The sequence below is a fragment of the Erinaceus europaeus genome, chromosome 9, assembly GCF_950295315.1.
Source record: "Erinaceus europaeus chromosome 9, mEriEur2.1, whole genome shotgun sequence".
In the NCBI taxonomy this organism is placed as follows: Eukaryota; Metazoa; Chordata; class Mammalia; order Eulipotyphla; family Erinaceidae; genus Erinaceus; species Erinaceus europaeus.
Genome location: NC_080170.1, coordinates 10,684,992 through 10,708,704, shown reverse-complemented (window position 1 = coordinate 10,708,704; position 23,713 = coordinate 10,684,992). Strand labels below are relative to the sequence as shown.

Here is a 23,713-nt window from a genome sequence, read left to right as displayed (position 1 = left end):
CCTACTTCAAAGAAACTACTTCAGGATCAAACTTCTCCACTGACACTTTTTTTTCCTTCAAACACAGCCTGCACACATTACCCCCCTCCCCCCCAAAAAAAAAAATTCACAGTTTATTTCATGAAACAAAGAGCTACGGTAATTTAACACACAACATAGTGAAAGGAGGTCCTGACAATGCAGTGCAGGAAATCTTTTTCTGATCACAACTACAGATGACAGGAGAGAAAAGGGCACAGGACTGGCACCAAGCAAACCCTATTCATACAACCTAAGAGATTAGGGAAAGGGACCTACTAGCTGCAGTTATATACTTATTCTCACACATGATAAATACTTAATATAATGAACTTTAATGTTCTGGATGGATTTCTTTAAAAATATCTTTCTCACGGTTTAAAATTCTTTTAAAAGAAAATAAAATACTTTGTTTCCTCTTCCTTTGAACAAAGAGTGTTTCCTCTTTGAAGATGTGGGAAGGGAAGTAAGATGTAAGGGGAGAACTAGGCAGGTAGGATTTGCAGAGAATCCGAGGTCTAGGTGAGACGCAGGGAACGGGCCCGGAGCTCAGGGCCCTGCTCAGCCTCGTGCCTCTGCCTGAGTTCAAGTGTCTCAACCCCAGAGACAGACTTTGGAAAATAAAAGCAAATCTTTTTAAAATCTTTATATAAAGCGCAAATGCCTCTAAAACAACTGTTGTTCCCTCCTTAGATGTGATGGAAATAACCTCAACAGGAACTTAGGAGGAAATGGGGTGAAACGCAGAGTCCTGTCGTGGGTATAAAAGCTGTAACTGACATCTGGGCCAGGAGATGCCCTGTTGGCTAAGTTGGCAAAGCAGAGAGGTAACATGTTTGGTGGTGAAGGGGCAGAGGACGGGTGGGTGAAAGGGAAGGAACTGGCCCAACAGCATGTCCTGTTGGCAGTTGATGAGCTGGGTGGATAGTAGGGCAGGGTAGCACCAACAGATTTCCCAGCCCTTGGGCCCCAGCTCAGGGCAGCAGTAACAGATAATCAGCAGTTATGAGGAGTCGTTTCCTAGACTGGACATTGCTCTAAACACATCTCGCCAGACACAGGGGAAGGGCTCTGGCTTGCCTTTGAGCTAAGTCAGCAGGCAGGTGCACTCAGTACAGAGCACAGCAGTTCTCAAGGAGGGTGGCGGGACCCCCTCCATCCAGGCAGGAGGACAAAGGACCGGGAGAGAAGTGACAATTTTTCCATTAAGACCTGGCACCCTCCCAGAGCCGATGGGGCATCTTGCCCAGAGTCTGCCAGGATTCCTTATGTCCGCTGCCCTAGACTCTGAAATCTGACAGCACCTGAGTGTTGGGGAGTTGGGTACGAGGGCTGGGAGGGTTCATGTGAAAGGAAAACCAGTTGAAAAGAAAGGTAAAAGGTAAGCTTGCCAACTGCCTTCTTCCACAGCAGGAAAGCTATGTCCTCCAAGAGTTCACAGCCCAGAACCAGCTGCTCTGCCAAGAATGGACCGTCAGAATGCACAGCCGACAGAAGCAGCTACCAACCAATGCCCAGCCAACAGCCCCACCTGGCCTTGGTGTAGCCCGTTCCTACCTACAGACTCATGTGAGCACACACTCATGCACAGCAGGCCAGGAAATATTGAACACAATCACTTCTGGGGCCACAAAGGACGTTATAAAGTGAGACTGGAGTCCCAGGACCCTCAGAACTTCCTGTAGTTTCCTGGTGGAAGCTCCTAAGCCTGGCCTGGGAATCCAGGCAGGCATGCTCAGCTCACAGAGGCCTTCAGACCAGAGTTATCTTCCTCACCTGTCAGTAACTAGCACCTGGCCTCGAACACGGGACTTGCTCAAGACCCCACCACTGGTGTGGCTGAGTAGCAGTTTCTCCCAAGTGCCCTCCGTGGGTCTGCGGGGTTACAGAAGCAGCACTGAGAGGCCCTCTACCTTCAACCTGGCCAGCGGAATCGAATCCCATGCTTGACTGCAGAGTGGACTCTTTATTTTAAACGGACCATGTACAGACCGGAGGCAGGACCCACGTCTGTCTGTCTCCTTGCTGGGCCTGCTTGAATTTCCATTCACGGTTTGACAACCATAAGCCCCCACTGACTAATGTCACGAGAGTTCTGAGTGTTGGGACATAAGGAACGAGTAACAGTGGGAAAGTGTGGGGACCTGCTTTAAGGGGGAAAGAAAGAGAGGAAGAGTCCCCTTCCCCAAGGACCCTGGGGCAGCTGGTCTTGGTCAGGTGACATTCACTGCTTATTTTTGTTCTGATTCTGGACACGTGTGACTGGAAGGAGCCTGATTAAGAGCTGGAAGTGTATTTTTCTCCGGTTTAGGGTCTTGCCCTCTTCCAAGAGACCAACGAGTCTGGGTCAATGTGTGAGTGCTCCCAGTAGACCAGCGAGTGTGCGCCAGTGTCTGTCCTGCCACCAAAGGCCAGAGCCCTGACACTGCCGAGGTCTTTCCCAGACCCCAGGGACTCTGATCCGGGGCTGCCAACTTCTTCTCTTCTTTGGGGAGGGAGACTGGGATCTTCCCAAGAGACCTGTAGGATGGCCCACTCTTGGCAGCTAGTCCTGGTAGCTGCTGGCCTGCAGTTATCTGTTTCACCTGCTTCAGCAGGCCCACCGCTGGGCTGGGAGACCCTGCCATCTGCTCAGCCCCGGTAGATGCTCTTCCTGAGGCCTGTGCAGAAGACTCAAATAAAAAAGCCTTGGCAGAGGGCTGAGAAAGAAGTCTGGCTTGGGTGAGTGATCTAACAGCTTGCCAGGGGTGCTCCAATGGGCTCGCTGCTTTCCCAGGTGGCGGCAAGATAGGGTCTGACACACTGCTCCTCTCAGCTGCACGTGGCATCTGCCCCAGGCCTTTGCTGCCAGGCCACGGGCTCGATTCCAACACCGGCAGCTTCTCGTCCGCCTGTGGTGTGGCCTCATGAGGAGAGGCTGCCCGCTCCTTATGAGGAGGGGCCAAGTCCATGAGATCCATCACCAAAGCAGCTCTGTTTTTTGCCTGGGTATTCTGGTCTACAGGCCTCAGTGCTTTTTCTTTTGCTACCAGGGACTGGACCACAGCCGATATTACCGTGTCAGTAGGCGGAAGTCTCTGGGAGAAAGAGGCATGGGGTTTCTCGGGGGGCCTGTCTGAAGTCGGGGGTCTGGGACTGCCGGCGGCTAGCAGCCTCTCTGGCGGCGGCGGTCTCAGGCCAGCAGGGACCGGAGTCTTTTCCAGTGGTTGGGGCCTTGGGCTGGCAGCACCTATGGATTTTTCCAACCTTGAGTCAGCTGTCCCCAACGGTCTCTCCAGCAGTGGGGACCTCACTGAGGATGAGGAGCTTGGGCCGGTCACTGGAGAGGGTTTATCAGATGGCTGGGGTCTTGGTCCTGCTGCCACTGCAGAAGGCCTGTCCGGTGGCTTCTGGCTGGATGCCAAGGATTGGGGTTTGGTCCCTGATCCAGCAAGGTCCCTGACCCTATCCACAGGCTGAGGCCTAGACTCAGTCCTGTCAGGAGTTGGTCTTTCAGGCAGCGGTGGCTTCTGGCAAGTCCCTGCTTTTTTGGACAGTGTCTGGTTGGTGTCAGCAGGTGGCTTATCTGGTATCTTGGGGTCCTGAGCAGCTGTTCCTGATGATTGCTCTGCCAGGTGAGTATTTGAGCCTGGAGGCAGCGGTATTGGGGGAGGCACATACTCACGGATCTCCCCAGGCTCCAAAGGGTTGGGCCCACAAGGGTCATGCTCAGTACAAGACAGACGCCCATCCAATTTGGAGATGAAGAGCATCCCTTCCCGATGCTGCTTGCAAAAGGAGCTGGGACACATCTCACAAAAGGAAGCTGCTTCTTTCCCACAGATGTCACACTGGTGCCAAGGACACTCCCATTTCCCTGGAAATGAAGATGTGAGACAAACGCTTAGGAAAGCAAGGGCTGTGTGTGAGATGAGCAGGGATCTGGGACTGGATCAAATGAATGACTTGGAGAACCACCACTTTCTGAGTTCATGCAACTTGCCTGACACTGTCCCTGCCCAGAATCTCAGCTTCCTCTTCTGCACAATTCATAAAGGTAACAGTCTAGTATGGAGCAACTACTGGGCAACTAGTAAATGTGCCGACAGGTAAATCCTTATTGTAGGCCTACTTCCAACAAGAACAAACAAGGATAAACCACCACCACACAGGTGGAAATGTTAAGACACACTGCAGTTATCTGTCCTATACTTGAACATTTGACTCTAAGGTTACTAGATTTGTGTGGCTATTAGCAGTGACTGGCAGGAGATACAAAACTGAGAGGAGAAAATGAAGCAGATTTACCTTAGCACAACTTCACCTGTGTTCTCCACACAGCGTCAACGGAAAAGACCCCAGAGTAACCTGAGCTGCTATCTCCCCCTATCTCCTGACAGCTGAACAGTCGTTATAATGGACAGTGTTTCCACTCAGGTTCCTTCCAAATTAATTATGGCAGACCTTAATCTTGGCCCACAGCAAGACCAGGGCCACCATGGTCTACCACCAGCTGCTCTGAGTAACTGACTCCAAAGCAAGCAGCGGCTCTACTTCCTGGCACTTAAAGGTCACTATTATGGCCTTGGCCTCACCTTGCCTCAGTTTCTATTGTTTCATTACCCTTACAGCAACAAGGTGAAAGAAAACTAACTCAGGGACAAACTTTTTCACTCTTCCCCAAAATCTCTTCTAGAGTTCCTGGAAGCAGGCCACTAGTGACGTATAATCCCACTGCCCTACAATGGTGCCTTACTGGTGTTTCATTTAAAATAGGCTCCAACTCTGAATCAACATGCAAAGGTTAATAACTTCTCCAGCCACAAATCTCTGAGCCTATACAGCCCTATAATGTGTTTGTTGCCTAATAGAAATGCATCTCCTTCAGAGGGGGACAGGCAGGAGGGTTAAAAGAGGAGCAATTCTCACTTCAATGACTACAGAGCTTGTTCTGCCACAACTCCTTTAGAACAGGAGCATGAAGTGGACTTGAAGTCAGGAAATATGGCTTTTCATCCACCTCCGCCATCTACATGCTTCAGTGCGGTGAGTCATCTCAGCCAACTCACTCAGTTTCTGCATCTCCAACATGAGATGGTGAAAATGGCTCCTCTTATGTTTGGGATGCGGAGGGTGGGTGGTGTTGGTAAAGTAAATGTCTGACACAACATGGGGGGATAAAGGGCCTGAGGGCTCTGACATAGAACAAGAAACACGTGACAGATTTAGCCACCCACCTGCTGGTCGCTTGGTTAGATTGAGACAGTCTGCATGGTAAACTTTTGGGCAACCTGGCTTCTTACAGGAGACAAGCTGGCCAGCATCCCCACAGCTGAAACACTCATCCTCTCGTTCCTTTGTGATTTCACCTTGGGTCCTGCGCTTCCCCTGTTGCTTCTTCCTGAATTTCTTTGACTTTTCTTCCGTGGCAATGGGTTGATTCTAGAGGTCAGATATTGAGCAGTCAGCATTCTGTCGACACATTAGTAGTATGATCTTGACCCGGTTAACTATCATCTGAGTGTCAGCCTCTCCTCTGGGAAGAGACAATTCTCACACACTGTTGTGACGGTAACAGAAAACGCAGGAGGCACACCTGGCACATCACAGGTACTAATGAATGGCAGCATTAGCTATAACTTTTGTATCAACTACACTTACCACCTGAATGAAGTAGAAGAGAAATGTACTTCTTTTTGTTGACAAAGTTGGTGTTAAAGGTTGCTCTTTCTTAAGTTTTATGTTTCTGTTTATCTAATTTCACAACTATGCAAGGGTTTTCTGGATGTGTGTTTACACACATTTCTAAATGTATTCAAAAGGCCTTCACTGAGCACATGATAGGAGCCATATACTAAAAAGAGACACAGAAAACTAATTCATGCTTCTTGTTATCAACATTTTCTGCACCTTTAAGTCAAATTCAGTTGACACCACTCCTGAAGTCCTGCAGCCAGCAGGCCCCCTCGTGTGGTCAGGAAACCCTGTATGGATTTCTTTGTGTGTGTCTCTGCCCCAGCATTCCCAGTCACCACTGGCTGGTTTGTTTTAAACAGTTCTGGTTTGTGGTTTTGCAGGTGATTGAGCTTTTGGACCTCTGAACATCAGGGTTTTGTATAACCACTAAGCTATCTCCCCCCAACTGAAATCCTATAGATTTCATCACATTATTTATCTTGTTCTATAAACAGACAGGACCAATTTGAAAACCAAATGCATTATTTCTAACCCATATGTTCCTAAACTTACTCTATACAAACTCAACGATTCACATGGGAGACGCTACACAGGACATCCGCAGTGCACATAACACCATGAAACTGGGGTCACCTTTAGTTACTATTTTAATGTATATGGACTAAACCAATTATACACTTTAAAGGAGAAGATCCTTTTTTTTTTTTTTTTTTTAAACAGAGTACAGCTCAACTCTGGTTTAGGGTGGTATAAGGGATTGAACCTGGGACTTTGGAGTCAGGAAAAATAAACTAAATAAACAAAAATAAAAATTTCCTTATTTATAAGGCAGAATAACTAACAGATATTCTCCATCTTCATGTGTTACTTTTCAAACTATTACCCCCCACCCCCTGCTTATTGCTTTCCATCCCTCTCTTTTTAGAGAGATTTACTAATGAGAGAGAAGAGAGAGATGAGAAGGAAGACTACCATCATTCTACCACATGTGATGCCAGGGCTCCTAGCCAGGAACTCATGCTCAACAGCCCAACACTTTACCCGCTGTGCCACCAACTGTGCAGCTGATTATTCATTCCTTATTGTTGATTTCACAATAGAAAGTAATACCCAACTGGAGTCACTGTGCAGTCTACTTTGCAGCAAATCTAAAGTTCAACTTTCAGCATAATGCTACTCATGATAAACCTGGAAGGATCTAGATAGTCACTTATGGTCCATCAATTATTTAAAAAAATTAAACAGTTCTTAAAATGATGCTTAAGAAGACTATGTAACAGCAAGGAAAAGTTTTTATAATATTTAAGGAAAGCAGGATACAGATTTGCAAACAATTCTTGACAGTTACAGAAGTATAATTCAGTTAAAGTGCACATAAAAAAGACAGGAAGTAAGACACACAATAGTTATACTTCACACTGTTACATTGGTTAAGATTAAGGGTTCTTTTTGTCTGCAGCATCATACTACATACAGAACCTTAAATTCAGTAGTAGATTCTTTGATATACTTAAAAGAGAGGTGCTTGGGAAAGGGAGGGGGAAAACTGAGAATCTAAGCTGTAATAGAAAATGTGAGGAAAAAAATGGGGGAAAAAAAAGATGATTGTAGTATCAGTTAAGAACAATAAAGTAGGAAGTAACCTACTTTACAAATTACCATTTTAAAGTCTTTGGATCCAGAAAAGCATCATCAATTACAAATCAGATTGCTCAAAACACTTCACCTCAACACAATCCTTGTTGTATGACCAAATATAATTTCAGAATGCCAAATGACCAGTGGCCCTATTCATTGTCATCATTTCAAAGAAAAATCTTAAAAGACTTAGCCCTGACACTGTTTAAGGAGGAAGACCACACCATTATTCCCGATGCAAACGTTTGGAAGGTACCTTTGGCCTTACACCCAAAAAGCCACTGCAGTTCGGGGCTCCACATTTGCAAACGGTCTTTCCATTCCCAAGGCATTCTAGGTTGTAGTTGAAGGTAAGTTCAGTGCCTGAGTAATAGACCATAAGAATATTATCACCTATGGTTTAAATAACACCATCTCTACATTAATTAAAAAGTACTAACTTCCAAGTGAGCAGATTAAATTTCAAGACGCAAGAATTTCTCATCTCGTATAAATATTAATAAATTCTAATTCATGAACAATGAAATCAATACAGAATAAAAGAAAAACTTAAATGACTTAGCCAGTAACATTTAAGGTACTTTAACTGTAGTGCTTTTAATTATTCCAAGCTGTGTTTTGTATTCTAGTCATTCAAATTCAATACCAAAAAACAAGCAAGCATCCTCTACCCTGATGCCCCTGGCATGGAGATTGTAAGCATGGAGGAAACTGTTGAATGATGCCAATATCAGCATATCTTACCTGGCAGCAAGCACTCAGGGGAGAAAACCTCACACAGCAATACCAGAGAACTCTAGGCCAAGATCTCAGCCCTAGTTTGGCACACCAGCCCACCACAGGCGAGCTGGATGATGTGACAGACAATCTCACAAACTCACTGAGACACAATGTCATAGCATGGATACCAACAATTTAATGTAATTTATTGATATATTTTGTAATAAAGTAGTAGAGTGCTGGTGGCTCTGGCTTAACAGTAGTGCCAGGGATTGAACCTGAGAACCTGGAGACTGATGCATAACTAGTTATCTCCCCATCCATATCAACAATTTGTAAACTTTAACAGAGATGTACAAAATGTTCTTTTTCTCTTCAAAGTATATTTCACTAATACTGAGAGAACAAATAAAATAGACGTAGTTAGGGAGGCTGACCAATATAAAAAAGGTAGTTACTGCAGCTAAGGCACGAAGGCTTACTGTTAGACAATAAGCCAATTAAACATTATCAAATTTTAGGTCAATTTCTTACTGCAAACTGATATATCTTCTATCAGTGAGAATAGTAAATAGGGGGGCCAGGTGGTGGCACACCTGGTTAAGCACTCACATTACAGTGCACAAGGACCCAGGTTCCAGGCCTTGTCTCCACCTGCGGGGGGTGGGGGGGGGGTTCCCTGAGTACTGAAGAAAGCTGCAGGTGTCTCTGTCTTTTTCTCCCCTCTCAATTTCTTTTTCTATCCAAAAAAAAAAAATCCCCTGTACTATGAGTCCACTGCTTCTGGAGGCTATTTTTCCTTTTGTTACCCTTGTTGTTGTTGTTGCTGTCGTTGTTGGATAGGACAGAGAGAAATCAAGAGAGAAGGGAAGATAGAGAGGGGGAGATAAAATAAAGATATTTTAAGGGGACTGGGTGGTAGAGATATCAGATTCAAGAATGCCAGTAACATGCTGGTTGCTGGGGGGAGAGCATTAGGGAATTAAATGGCCTAGATAGACAGAATTATAGTTTGAGAGGTTCAACAGTTGTCAAGATTTGCTGTTTTGGGGCAGAGTTTGCTCTGTTCCCTGTTATTCCATAGCCACGCCTTCTGGAAGTCATAAACAGAATTCTTTTTTTTAAATCTTTATCTATTGGATAGACAGTCAGAAATTGAAAGGGAAGGGGGTGATAGGGAGAAAGGTAGAAAGAGAGAGAGAGATAGACAGACAGACAGACAGAGAGACACCTGCAGCACTGCTTCACCACTTGTGAAGCTTTCCCCCTGCAGGTGGGGACCAGGGCCTCGAACCTGGGACGTTGCGCACTATTACATGTACGCTCAACCAGGTGTGCCACCACCTGGCCCCCATAAATAGAATTCTAAAGACGGATGCTGGTGACTGCTATAAAATGCTATGAACAGGGTGTCAGGCAGTAGCAAGGCAGGTTAAGCGCAGGTGGCACAAAGCACAAGGGTCCAGGTTTGAGCCCCCCGGCTCCTCACCTGCAGGGGAGTTGCTTCACAAGTGGTGAAGCAGATCTACAGGTGTCTGTCTTTCTCTTCCATTCTCTGTCTTACCCTCCTCTTGCCATTTCTCTCTGTCCTATCCAACAACAATAAAACAATAAGGGCAACAAAAGGGAATAAATAAATATTTTTTTAAAAAAATGCTATGAAATACTTAAGAGATACTACAGCACTGGAGTTTCCTTCATTTTGTTTTTTAGTCATTTTTCATTTGTATTAAATAAATTTCATTATTAAATAGGAAAGAGAGAAATTGATGGAGGAGGGAGAGAGAGAAACACTGGCAGACTTGCTTCACTGCTTGTGAAGCGTCCCTGCTGCAGGTGGGGAGCCAGGGGTTCAAGCCTGGGTCTTTTTTTTTGGGGGGGAGGGGCTTTTCTCTCTTTTTTTTTTCCTTTTCTGATTTTGTTTTTAATTGGGGAATTAATGTTTTACATTCAACAGTAAGTACAATAGTTTGTACATGCATAACATTCCCCAGTTTCCCATATAACAATACAACCCCCACTAGGTCCTCTGAAAGAATTTCCTTCATTATCATAGTACCACCCATGTGGTACCAGAGTTCTGGCATGGACTGCACACATGGCAAAACACTGAAACTATCCAGTGAATTAACTTGAAAATTAGCTTGAAAATAATAAATTTTATGTTATATTTGTCAGAACAAACATCATCAGCAACAGAATACTCCCTGCAAAATCTGTTATGTAACCAGAAGGATTAAAAGTCTTACTTTGGATTCTCAGACATAGTGGATTTTTAAAAATCTGAAATTCCCTTAGCTCCAGAATTGTTAAATAACTCTTACCTGCTTTAATGTCACTCAAAGCGAAAAGGCCAACACGCGTATCTCCATTCACTGACCACTTCTGAGTTTCACAGTTGGGTTGGCAACAGTGATTCATGAAGCGGGCATAGTTTCCTTTAGGACCAGCGTCAATGATTCGGTCCTAGAATCCAAGAGATGATGCTCATCAGAACCCAGAGACCTTCACATCATCAACTAGAGTGTTTCTAACAAGCTTGAATTCATATTTATACAGTCTGTCACAGTAGTGATCTTCTTCTCCTTCAAAATTATTTATTTATTTTACCAGAGTAAAATTTGTTGTCACTTGTTGTGGTGCAGGGGACTGAACCTGGGACTCTGGAGCTTCAGGCACGAGAGTCTCCTTGCATAACCATTATGCGATCTATCTACCCTGCCCAGTGGTTTTCTAAATGTTCTAAAACACCACTGGAAGCATGACATATATAAGTTCTTGGATTAATAGTAAAGCTGAAATTCTGAAATGGGGCCCAGCAAATTTTACTGTAAGAAACCTATTATTAGATGACTCTGACATATGCCAGAGTTTGAGAACCAATGCTGTAGAGAAGGCAGCTTGTTCTATTTTATTTACTAAGTAGTCTTGAACCTCAGTTACATACTATAAACATATTACAAGCCACCTAAAGATACAATTAGGACAGTAGCTCAACTGGTAAAGAGCACAAGACTTGAATGCCTCAAATTTGTGCTTTGAATCCTAGTGTTAAACTGGGCCTTTCTCTCTCTCTTGCCTTTAGGGTTATTGCTGTTACTCTACGCCAGGAATCCACTGCTTCTCGGCAACCATTGTTCTAAGTTTATTACATATTGAGAGAAGTTGAGAAGGGAGAGGGAGGTCTCTCCCTCCTCCCTTTACAGGAGGGGAGCTGGGTGCTCAAACTCAGATCCTTGCACCAGTCCTTGGGTTTAGTATTAAATGTGCTTAACCAGAGGTGCCACTCCACGGTACTTGTCAACTGGATTTGCTTTTTCCTTCGTCTCACATGAAACCCCTCTCCCTCTCTTTATTATGTAGCAGAGAAAAATAATCTTTGGAAAATTGTTTCTGAGACTCCAACCCAAATGAAGATCAAATATCTATCTGGTAGTGAAGATGTCACAATTTGGGTTCAACATAAGTGTCCATAAAACTTCATGCAAACAAGAAGTTGTTATAAAATCTAGTAAAAGGAAAAAAAAAATAAAACAAACAAAGTAGCAGAGCTTAGCAATGAGAAACAAAGAAAATGGAAATTCAGGGATCGGGCGGGGCAGCAGCGCAGCAGGTAAGCGCACTGGTGCAAAGCACAAGAACAAGTGGAAGGATCCCGGATTGAGCCCCCGGCTACCCACCTGCAGGGGAGTCGCTTCACAGGCTGTGAAGCAGGTCTGCAGGTGTCTTTCTCTGCCCCCATCCCGTCTTGCCCTCCCCTCTCCATTTCTCTTGTCCTATGCAACAACAACATCAACAATAAAAAAAAAGGGGAGGGGTGGTGGTCCAGGAGGTGGCACAGTAATAAAACTTTGGACTCTCAAGCATGAGGTCCTGAGTTTGATCCCCAGCAGCACATGTGCCAGAGTGATGTCTGGTTCTTTCTCCTCCTATCTTTCTCATTAATAAATAAGATCTTAAAAAACAAACAAACAAACAAAAAACAAGGACAACAAAAGGGAAATAAATAATAAAAAAAAATTAAAAGGAAAGAAAGAAGGAAAGGAAGAAAGAAAGAAAGAAAGAAAGGAAGGAAGGAAGGAAATGGAAACTCAGAAAACAGCCCATGAGGGTAGCAGAATTAAGGAAGTTCCTTCCAAATATGATTCATTTTATCAAATATAACAACACTTTTCCTCTTTTAATAATTTATTAATGAGAAAGAAAGAGTAGGAGAAAGAATTAGACTAACACACTAACTTATGTGTTGTTGGAAATTTGAACTCAGGACCTCATACTTGAGGGGCAATTTATTCACTGCGACATCCATGAAGCTACCCAAATATAATCAATGAAAAAAAATTCATCAGAAGGTGCCAGGTGGTGGCACACTTGGTTAAACACTCACATCACACTGTGCAAGGACCCACAGGTTCAAGACTCTGGACTCCATCTGCAGGGGGAAAGCTTCACAAATGGTGAAGAAGGACTCCAGGGGTCTTTCTCCTTCTCTATCTTCCCCCTCCCCTCTGAACTTCTCTTTCTCTATCCAATAATAAATAAATATTTACAAAAGAAATTCATCAGAAAACTCCCTACCCAAACCACCAACCAGAACACTTATTTAATAAATAAATAAATAAATACACACACACTGTAACTGGCCATAGACAAGTCCTCAGAAACAATCTTATTTACTCTAGAACCCAGAATAAGATAGCCTAAGGTTCTGAGGTCCCAGGTTAAATCATTGGGACCATCACAAACTACAGCTGAGAAGTTTCAAAAAATGCTTTGAGGGGAGGAGGGCATGCAGTGGTACACTTGGTTAAGTGCACACATTATGTAAGTGTGCAAGAACTAGGGTCCAAGGCCCTGGTCCCCAACTGCAGAAGGAAAGCTTCATCGTGGTAAAATAGGGCTGCCCGCGTCTGTCACTTTTCCCCTTTTATCCCCCACTCCCACCCCGCTCAAATTTCTCTGCCTCTACACACTGTGACTGAAAGAAATCTAATTTCATACACAACCAACACAGAGGAAATACTTCCCACTGCTTACTTTGTCGAGGGTGAGCATATAGAAATTGGTGATGTCATGTTCTTGGGCATGGCGGATTCGAGCCCTGCACTCCTCTTCATCTATTAGCTCACCCACATATTCATTGACAAATTCACCCTAGAACAAGAAAGCAGTTGTTGACTAAATGGCATAAGCCACAACTGTGTTTATAAGTATAAGAAGGTTTTAAATGTTAATGAAAAATGCTGACAAGGCAGTTCATGTGCATGCAAATAGCTACATTACCCAGTTTATTCGAGAAGCAAAACAAATCTGATGCTTCAAGCAGATGACAAGTAATGGGCAGTGAGAAGAAGCACCTACCACTGCCACTCAGTTCCCTCCCCTGGTCTCAGTCAACAATTATACTTCTCTTCTTGATTTGAAATTAATCTGAGCTAAGCGAACTTCAGGCTTCTTGCCTTGGGCCTCCAGAACCCTCTGTACCTCCACACAGGGTGGCTCCTTAGGCTTCTTTCTCTCCATATAGAATGAAAAATTCAGTTATGAGCACCGATTTGAAAAGAGGCCTAGAATGGGGAAACCTGGCAGGTAAAATTCTTCCAGTTAGTTAGGCTTCATGCTGCAGAAATCCAAATCTTCACTTCCTTCAGTAAAAGTAGGCGTTTTGGGGTTTAAGTAAGCGTAGACTTTAGCAGTATGTAACTGACAGCTCTTTATAAAGTACTCTCCAACCTTCTCTCATAAAGGCCTCATAATACTTAATCCCTATTATCTTTATTTAATATCCTCATATTTGCCAAGAATTCCTAATATAAGCATTTGGAATTACTCAAATTCAGCAAGTACAATGATGAAAAAGATACGGAAACTAAGAAAAGTCTTTTTCACCTTTTTAATATCCGTCTTTGTCCGGAGACCCCAGCCCCTCTGTAATGTGCGAAAAATCTCAACCTCGGGGTACTGGCGCTTAGAGAAGCACTGGTTTTGGCAGCGGCCCCCTGCAGGACACACCGTGGGGTGGCACTCATAGAGCAGCATGCGGTTGATGCACTCGGAGTCTACCCCACAGGGGCTCTCGTCAGTGGCTTTGCAGTTGCATCGGGGGATTTCAGACAAGTCTGCAGTGAAGATCTGCACCCGTCCAATGGGACGGTTGACCTGGAAGACAAACACACTCCATAGTATCAGGCAGTCAAGACACCTCAGGACACTGTACAATGTCTCACCCACATTTCACAGCATTCTGACCTATTACGATTTGGCAACAATATTCACAACAGGTATAATGAGAAACTCAAACCCCTACCAGCAGATAATGAGTAAGCAAAATGTGGTAAAAGAAAGCAGAAATCCAGCCCCCACTACACTGTGGTGGAAGGCTCCACGCTGCGGTGTCTTTCTCTCTCTGTGCCCTATCTGGAAAAGTCAGCTTAGAGAGCTGGGAAAATAGCTCAAGTGGACAGTGCGCTGTCTGGCCATGCATATGACATTATTTTGACAGTCCCAACTTCTATTTCAAACATTCGCCCATACTTTCTCTTTTGCCCGTACCTATATAGATGACAAGTAACAAAGAAGAAGAAGAAAAAAGGGGGGGGGGGAAGAGTTGCGCACATGGTGCAAAGCACAAGGACCGGCATAAGGATCCTGGTTCGAGCCCCCGGCTCCCCACCTGCAGGGGTGTCACTTCACAAGTGGTGAAGCAGGCCTGCAAGTGTCTATCTTTCTCTTCCCCTCTGTCTTCCCCATCTCTCTCCATTTCTCTTTCTCTAGCCGACAATGATGACATCAGTAACAATAATAACTATAACAATAAAACAAGGGCAACAAAAGGAAATATATAAAAAAAAAGAGCTTGAAATCATTACCTGCAATGCCAAAAGAAAAAAGTATTTTAGACTTGAAAAAGATTGGGTATTCTGACACATGTGTTAACATGGATGAACCTGGAGGACATTTAATAAAATTAGCCCATCAAGGCAAATACTACTTAAGACTCTACTCAGGTCAGGTACTAACTATAGTCAAAGTCACAGAGGCAGAGAACAGAACAAATGGCTGCTAGGGAAGGGCTGAGAGGAGAAAGTATGTCTAGTAATTATAGAATCACTCTTTTTTTTTTTTTTAAATACTTATTTATTTATTTATTTATTCCCTTTTGTTGCCCTTGTTGTTGTATGGTTGTAGTTATTGTTGTTATTGATGTCGTTGTTGTTGGATAGGACAGAGAGAAATGGAGAGAGGAGGGGGAAGACCCGGGGGGGGGGTGGAGAAAGACACCTGCAGACCTGCTTCACCACTTGCAAAGAGTACCCCCTGTAGTTGGTTCCTTACGCTGATCCTTGAGATTTGCACCACGTGGGCTTAACCTGCTGCGCTACTGCCCGACTTCCTAGATTCACTCTTATAAGGCAGAATTTGAGAACTGGATGATGGTTGCTAACATCATGAGGGTATTTAATACTTCTGAATTATATACTTCAATAAGGTTGAGACTGTAAATTTTATGTTATCTCATAAAAATAAAGCTTCAGGAGTTGAGCGTAGTGCAGCAGGTTAAATGCATATGGTGTGAAGCGCAACAACCAGAGTAAGAATCCGGGGTTGAGCCCCCCCGGCTCCCAACCTGCAGAGGGGTTGCTTCACAAGCTGTAAAGCAGGTCTGCAGGTCTCCTCTCTTGATTTCTCTCTGTCTTATCCAACAACATCAAAGATAACCACAACAATGATAAAACATCCAGGGCAACAAAGGGGAAAAAATAGCCTCCAGGATCAGTGGTGATGCTGGCTGGCACCAAGCCCCAGCAATAACCCTGGAGGCAAAAAAAAAAAAAAAAAAAAAAAACTTCACTTGTGATACAAATATCAACCAAAAATTAAAACAAAAATTTTAAGGTTTATTTATCTATGAGAAAGAACGACTTCACTTAGGATAAGGGTTTAACTCAGAGCCTCATTCTCTTGAGTTTCATCCACTGTACCACCAACAACTGAACCACTTTAAAAAAAAAAAAAAAAGGGAGTTGGGCGGGTAGCGCAGCAGGTTAAGAGCAGGTGGCACAAAGCGCAGGGACTGGCGTAAGGATCCCAGTTCGAGCCCCCGGCTCCCCACCTGCAGGGGAGTCGCTTCACAGGCGGTGAAACAGGTTTGTAGTTGTCTATCTTTCTCTCCCCACCTCTCTGTCTGACACCATGTAGGTAATAACAGAAACCAGCTTTCACTTCGCGCCATGTGTGTTTAACCAGCTGCGCTACAGCCCGACTCCCAAAAAAAAAAAGTCTTAAAGAGACAGATTACATCTGGCACCACATGGTAAAACAAATACACACACACACATATATATATATATATATATCCCATTTTATTTACTTATTTTAATGACAGAGATACAGAGAGAGGAAGACAGACAAACCAGAGTAGTTACTGGTACTGCTCAGCTCTGGCTTATGGTGGTGCTGGAGATTGAACCTGGGACCTGGGAGCCTCAGGCATTAAAGTCTCTTTAAATAGAACAATGCTATCTCCCCAGCCTACAATAGATTTCATAAGACTTGACCTTGCTAATTACAACTATATCACTTGTGCATTTATTTAGTGATAAAATCAAGGTGAAAACTTACAAAAAAGGGTCAGGCGGTTAAGCGCTCGTATTATCTAATACGAAAGGACCCGGGTTCAAGGCCCTGATCCCCACCTGCAGGGGGAAAATGTTGGGAGTGGTGAAGCAGGGCTGCAGGTATCTTTGTTTCTCTCTCTATCTCCCCCCTCCTCTCTCAATTTCTTTGTCTCTATCCAATAATAAATAAATTAAAATTTAAAGTGGGGCAGAAGGTAGATAGCAAAATAGTGCTCTGGTTAAAAAATAAATAAATAACGTGATAAAATAAGTAAGTACACATTATGGGGTGGAGATGGAGCACAATGTTTCTGCAAAAAGATTTTTATGCCTGAGGTTCCAAAGTGCCAGGTTCAACCCCCCAGCACTACAGCTGAGCAGTGCTTTGGTCTCTGTGTCTGTATCTTTCTCTCACTAACTCTATTTCACTACAAATACAATAAACCATATTTTAAAAAATAATTAAATAAGTACATGATGAATTCCTAATGGCAAAATGAAACAAAGAATTCTTAACCAGGAATGGCATCAGGATGTATATTTTCCAGCATAAACCTGGAAAATCTTATGTTGTTAAGAAGGCTGGTAATACTCTTCCATAGTTTCTGAGACTTAAATATCAAAACCATCTTGGCACTAGGATTTATAGAGTATTATTATAGTATTTTAGTAAATAGTTAATAAAATGTCTGATCATTCTTTTCACTATTCCAAAGTAATTAAGGAATATTTTTAATTCTGCAAAGAGATGTAAGATAGACAAAAGCGTGTAGTCAGGCAAATAGTGAAAATGGAGGAGCATGGAGCTGGCACGGATCCCAGCCTGGTCCCTGTTTCGGCGTGTCCCAGTAATGGTCTGGTCTAGTCTGGTCTGGCCTGGCCATGGGCTCCCTCAAAGGGTGGTGGTGCCGGTGGTCAGTTCAAGGGCCAGGGTCTCTGTCTGCTCCAGGAGTAGTGGAGCTGTGCCACAGGTACCTCTCTTTCTCTCTCCATTTTGCTAACTCCTACCCCAAATCTGAAAAGTTTTGTTTCTTTTTTGTTTGTTTTCTTTTTGCCACCAAATTTATCACTGGGACTCAGGTACTTGTATTACAATTCCATTGCACCTAGTAGACATTTTTTATTTTGAGGGAGAAGGGGAGAAGAGGAGGGGAGGGGACAGAGCTAGAGGGAGGGAGGAAGAGAGATAGAGACCTCTGGTGGCACACCTCTTAAGTGCACACACTAGTGGACAAGGACTCAGGTTCAAGGCCCCGGTCCCCACCTGCAGGGGATGTTTTCACGAGTGTTAAAGCTGGGCTGCAGGTATCTCTCTCCATCTCCCCCGTCCCTTTCAATTTCCCTCTGTCTCTATCCAATAGTAAATAAAAATATAAAAAAACAGGAGACAGATCCTCTACCAGATGTCACAACACAGCAATTATCCACATTATTCATTCTAGTGTGTGTTGACCGAGGCAAGAGATCTCAGATTAAAGGTCTCACTGCCCCAATACACTTTGCTCATGCCTCTTAAGACCCTTTCAAACAGCAAACTGCTGACTCTGAACAGAATCTACTTAATTGCTAGCACAAGAAAACTTTGCAAGACAACAGAAAAAAAGACTACCGATATTTCAGCACAACTGACTGTGTACATACGCATCCTGGTGCTCTGGCTGAAGCTGCTATATTGAAGCAGCACGCTGGTGCTTCTAAACCCCCAAGCGGGAAGAGGGAGCCACAGCGTCTCACAAGAGGGCGTCTTCTAAGACCATTCTCACCTTTATATGTTTATAAGGCGGTGGCTTCTTGTCATTCTTTCGGTCTTCCTGCAGCTGTCTTAGCTCTTTCTGGGCCTTTAATTCCTCAAACCTTGCTGCAGCCTCCTGAAGAGCTAAGGACACGAGAAGCACAAGTCATTATGTGAAATTATCTTGCTTCTTTCTCTCTTTCTTTCTTTTGTAAATATTTATTTCCTTTTGTTGCCCTTGTTGTTTTATTGTTGTAGTTATTGATGTCGTTGTTGGATAGGACAGAGAGAAATGGAGAGAGGAGGGGAAGACAGAGATGGAGAGAGAAAGATAGATACCTGCAGACCTGCTTCACTGCCTGTTAAGTAACTCCCTTGCAGGTGGGGAGCTGGGGGCTTGAACCGGAATCCTAATGCCAGTCCTTGCACTTCGTGCGACGTGCGCTTAACCCACTGCACTATTGCCTGAGCCCCATGACTTCTTTTAAGTGGAAAAAAGTTCCATGACACTGTACTAAGACTAATTGCAATCTATCATTAAGCAGCATGATGTAGACTACCAGCTTCAGAAGATAAATCAAAAAAAAAAAAGAAAGAAAGAAAGAAAAACTAGCATAGTCATGGGCTCTTTGGAATATAACTAAAATAGGACTACTAACTATCTACAAAATGGAGACCCCCCCAACTCTTCATATGAACTATTCCAGCATGTAGGTTCATGATTAGTCAACAATTTGTTTGGCTCTATATGTTAACTCTTGTTTCAGCCACCAGATTCCAGATGCTAACATGATGCCAACCGGACTTCCCTGGGCAGACAACCCCACCAATGTGTCCTGGAACCCTGCCTCCCCAGAGCCCCACCCAACTAGGGAGAAAGAGAGGCAGGCTGGGAGTATGGATTGACCTGTCAACATCCATGTTCAGTGGGGAATCAATTACAGAAGCCAGACCTTCCACCTTCAGCACCCCATGATGATTCTGGGTCCATACTCCCAGAGGGATAAAGAATAGGAAATCTGGTGGTTGGGCGGTAGCACAGCAGGTTAAGCGCACGTGGCGCAAAGCGCAAGACCGGCAAAAGGATCCCGGTTCAAGCCCCCTGGCTCCCCACATGCAGGGGAGTTGTTTCACAGGCGGGGAAGCAGGTCTGCAGATGTCTATCTTTCTCTCCCCCTCTCTGTCCTATCCAACAATAAACAACAACAATAACAATAACCACAACAAGGGCAACACAAAAGGGAGAAAAATGGCCTCCAGGAGCAGTGGATTCAAGGCTCACTTAGGAGAGCATCTCTTGAATGCTGATCCCCAGCCTGGCTTTACTTCCTCTTAGTTTGCACCACAACAGATTCTGTATACTTCTGTCACAACATGCCCTGAGTCATACTGTGGATACTGGCATTTGTGTCCAATACCTGCATAAAAACATGCTCAGCGAAGGCAGCAACACTCAACTAGCCTAACACTGAACGGGAAAAATCCCTGCGAGTCAGCACGTTCAGATTTTCCAATATGTCCCCAATTACCCCCAGCCACTGAGGTCATCAGCTCTGTGTAGGTCATTTGGTCACTGACCATCTAATTCTACAAAGCTCAAGATGCAAATTCTGATAGAGTTGGAATTGACAACCCCTATCTGTAAAAGAAAACATAGTAATAGGTAACTGAGGGGCTACGGATGCAACAGAGCTCACACAGAATTACTGAGAAACTTGTTTCACCATGACCACATTCTCATACCCACAACGTTTCATCTGCTAAGGATCCTTCGTCACCTCAAAATGCAATCAAAATCTTATAATTGAATGTCTAAATATATTCAAATAGCAAGAGATACCTATATTGCCTGTGAAATGACAGCTCATGGGTAAAGGTAATTTGCATTGTTGGTATAGCAACTATGTACTCTGGAGGTTGAATTTCTTCTTCCTTTTAAGTTATCTTTACTTATTTATTGGATAGAGAGCCAGAAATTGAGAAGGGGAGTGATAGAGAGGGAGAGAGACAGAGACACCTGCAGCCCTGCTTCACCGCTCATGAAGCTTTCCCTCCAAAGGTGGGGACCAGGGGCTTGAACCCGGGTCCTTGTGCACTGTAACATATGTGCTCAACCAGGTGCACCACTGCCTGTTCCTGGAAGTTGAATTTTTTTCTAATCTAAGAATTCTTACAGTAATTATTTTTCATTCATAAATAATATAATATGGGGGCTCAGCACAGAATTAAGCTTCACTCCTTCATTGCAACTGCAAGGCTAACCCATAATAATCTGTGTATGTATGTATGTATGTATGTATGTATGTATGTATGTATGTATGTATATGTACGTGTGTGTAGGTGTATACATATATACGTGTGTATGTGTGTGTGTGTGTGTGTGTGTATTATTTACTTTATTTTAAAAAGAAAGGTAGAGAGAGGAACCAGAACACTGCTCAACCCATAACTCTGGGTTATGGTAGTAATTGAACCTGGAACCTCAGAGCCTCAGGCATGAAAGTCTTTTGCAGAACCATCATGCTGCCTCCCCAGCCCATAATCTCGGCTCAGTATATTTAGCTTTGATTCCCACCACCTTATAATGTTTCCCTATTTTTGGCAAATTTTATTTCTTCCTGTTAAGCAAATAAAAAAGGTATTGGAATAAATGTGACTATGTTTTGACTCTGGCCCTTGAGAATAACTAATTTATTCTATGAAATAAGTTTAAAGTTAAAATACTCAATCAGATGTTAAGAAATTGGGGGAGGGGAGATTTCCCTCAAAAGTAGGGCCTCAGAAGTAGGCTAAAGGTCATGCAAAACTGCTTTCATGGCTGAGGCTTCCGGTTCCAGGTTCAATCCTCAATACCACCTGAGCTGAGCTGAGCAGTGCTCTGTTGGAAGAAGGAAGGAAGGAAGGAAGGAAGGAAGGAAGGAAGGAAGGAAGGAAGGAAGGAAGGAGCGAGCAAGGGAGGTGAGGGAGGGAGGGAGGGAGGGAGTTAGTTCTACCTGAATAAAGGTTAAACGGAACCTACAGAACCTACAGAACAGCTCATTATGTAAGGCACATACCAAGGCCCTAGGAACAATGCTGGTGCTAGTCTTGTTTTTTCTCTGTGTCTCATCTAAGGAAAACAGTGGTCAAAAAGAAGAGAAATGTGTGTGTCAAAAGAAAAACAAACAAGCAAATGAGTCATGTCTTTAGTTTCCCAGTAAAATCCTAGTTCCGGTGTCACATATTGTCCCCAGAAATCAAAAGCCTTTGAGTGTATGAATTCTAACACTGTTCTAATGGAGCAAATACTCAGGCAACAGAGGTCTATGTTTAGCTAAGACACAAAAGGGAGAAAGTTACCTTTTTTGTATGTTCCATCCACTCCTTTGCCCATCTTATCCTTGCTGCTCACATCTCCTTCCATGTAAGGAAAGACTCGGGCCTGGTGAGTCCACAGATAGTCATTAGATCCAAAGAAGAGCACAGGAAACTCGCCGACATCATGTCTCATCTTATCAATATTAGAAGGAACAGCTCGAGGATGGCAGATCTCAGCTGGCCACCACCTAACAAGGTGAAAACAAGGGGGGAAGTCTCTGGAAGCTTGCATTACACTAAGAATTTTAGACTAGAAAGAAGGAATAGCAATGACTACCTACAGGAAAACCCTCTGAAAGCATTCTTATGATAAAATCAGAGAAAGGAGGCAACATCTGGAAACATTTCTGCACTGATACCAGCTCTCATATGTGTACACATCTCCTAAGATTAAGTTATTCTACTCTAACACCTACATTACAAGGAAAGTGACAGGAACAAAGATTTATGACTATGATATTCAGGAAACAGTATCTATAGAACATTCAAACAAAATCTAAAAAGCTCAACATTAAGGGAACATACAGAGTAAATACATATAGTTCATTTTGTAAGTTCTCCAAAATCAAAGCACCTGGTCACCTTTGCTTCAACAGCATGTATGCACTTTGTACCCTGTGTCACATGTATGTTAAGGTTAGACAAAGCTCCCCTCTCCAATAAATAAGTATTTTAAAAAAAGATACATATTAGTTTATGCATTAATGATCAGTGAAATCAATTTAAAAAAAAAAAAGATGGTCCGGGAGGTGGCACAGTGGATAAAGTGTTGGGCTCTCAAGCATGAGATCCTGAGTTCAACCCCCGGGAGTACATGTACCAGAATGATGTCTGGTTATTTCTCTCTCTCCTCCTATCTTTTTCATAAGTAAATAAAAAAGTTTAAAAATAAAGAAAGATACTAAGTTGGATATCAACTATAAGGCCTATTATTTTTCAGAGTCAAAGAGGCAGAAAGGCAAAGAGAGAATGAAAGTTGGGGGGGGAGTGGGGGGTGGGGGATATACCCAGTTGAGCGCAAACATTACAAGGACCCAGGTTTGAGACTTTACTCCCCATCTGCAGGGGGAAGCAGGTGTCTCTCCTTCTCAACCCACTCTTTTTCTTTTTATTACTTATTTTTATTTAGGACAGAGAGAAACTGAAATGGGGAGGAAGATGGTGAGGGAGAAAGAGACCTTGTAGACCTGCTTCACTACTCATGTATACTCTGCCCTGCAGGTGGGGGCCAGGCCAGGGGTTCGAACCTGGGTCCTTTTGGTTAGTAACATGTGTAGTCATCTGGGTATGACACTATCTGGCCCCTCTCTGACTGTCTCCTCTCAATTTCTCTGTCCTACCAATAAACTGAAAAGGGGGGGGGGTGGTGGAGAGGAGCCATCAGCACCTAGCCCCAAGGAATTACTCTAACAGTCGCAACAACAGTAAAACAAAAAAGATAAGAAGGAAGGAATGATAGCACAGCACCTAAGCTTTCTTCAGTGCCATGGAGGCTGTGTTAGAACCTGAGTCGTGCACATGGCAAAGCAGCACAGTATGCAAGTGAGCTATTTCACAGCCCAGGCCAACTAATTATGGGTCCATATGCAAGTAAATATTCAAAATGTCAACAATGGATCTTCCTTGTTTTGAGATTATGAGACTTTTACTTTTATGGATTTTTCTATTAAAAAAAAAAAAGCTATTATTCCAGAGGCCAGGTGGTGGGGCACCTAGTTATGTGTTCATATTACAGTGCACAAGGACCCAGGTTCAAGCCGCTGGTCTCCACCTGCAGGGGGAAAGCTTCACGAGTGTTGAAATAGGACCACAGGTCTCTCTCTCCGTCTCTATCCACCTCCCTTCTCAATTTCTTTCCATCTCTATCCAGTAATAAATTTTAAAATGTTGGGGCATGGTCTGGGGGTAGCACAGTGGATAAAGCTTTGGACGTTCAAGTATGAGGTCCTGAGTT

The 23,713-nt window shown here is 43.6% G+C and overlaps 1 protein-coding gene across 11 annotated transcripts in view; it reads right to left on the bottom strand.

Annotated features, from left to right (window-relative positions):
- Nucleotides 1–1,964: 1,964 nt before the first annotated feature.
- Nucleotides 1,965–23,713, bottom strand: part of NSD1 (nuclear receptor binding SET domain protein 1) — a 129,947-nt gene continuing 108,198 nt past the window's right edge. For all 11 annotated transcript variants that reach the window (XM_060197221.1, XM_060197228.1, XM_060197223.1 and 8 more), the window contains 8 exons: nt 21,742–21,947; nt 18,434–18,546; nt 13,942–14,211; nt 13,090–13,206; nt 10,377–10,518; nt 7,589–7,695; nt 5,235–5,439; nt 1,965–3,874 (listed from right to left, as the gene is read on the bottom strand). In XM_060197221.1, coding sequence (XP_060053204.1) covers nt 2,250–3,874; nt 5,235–5,439; nt 7,589–7,695; nt 10,377–10,518; nt 13,090–13,206; nt 13,942–14,211; nt 18,434–18,546; nt 21,742–21,947 — 2,785 coding nt within the window. In that variant the 3' untranslated portion in view covers nt 1,965–2,249. The remainder of the gene's footprint in view (nt 3,875–5,234; nt 5,440–7,588; nt 7,696–10,376; nt 10,519–13,089; nt 13,207–13,941; nt 14,212–18,433; nt 18,547–21,741; nt 21,948–23,713) is intronic.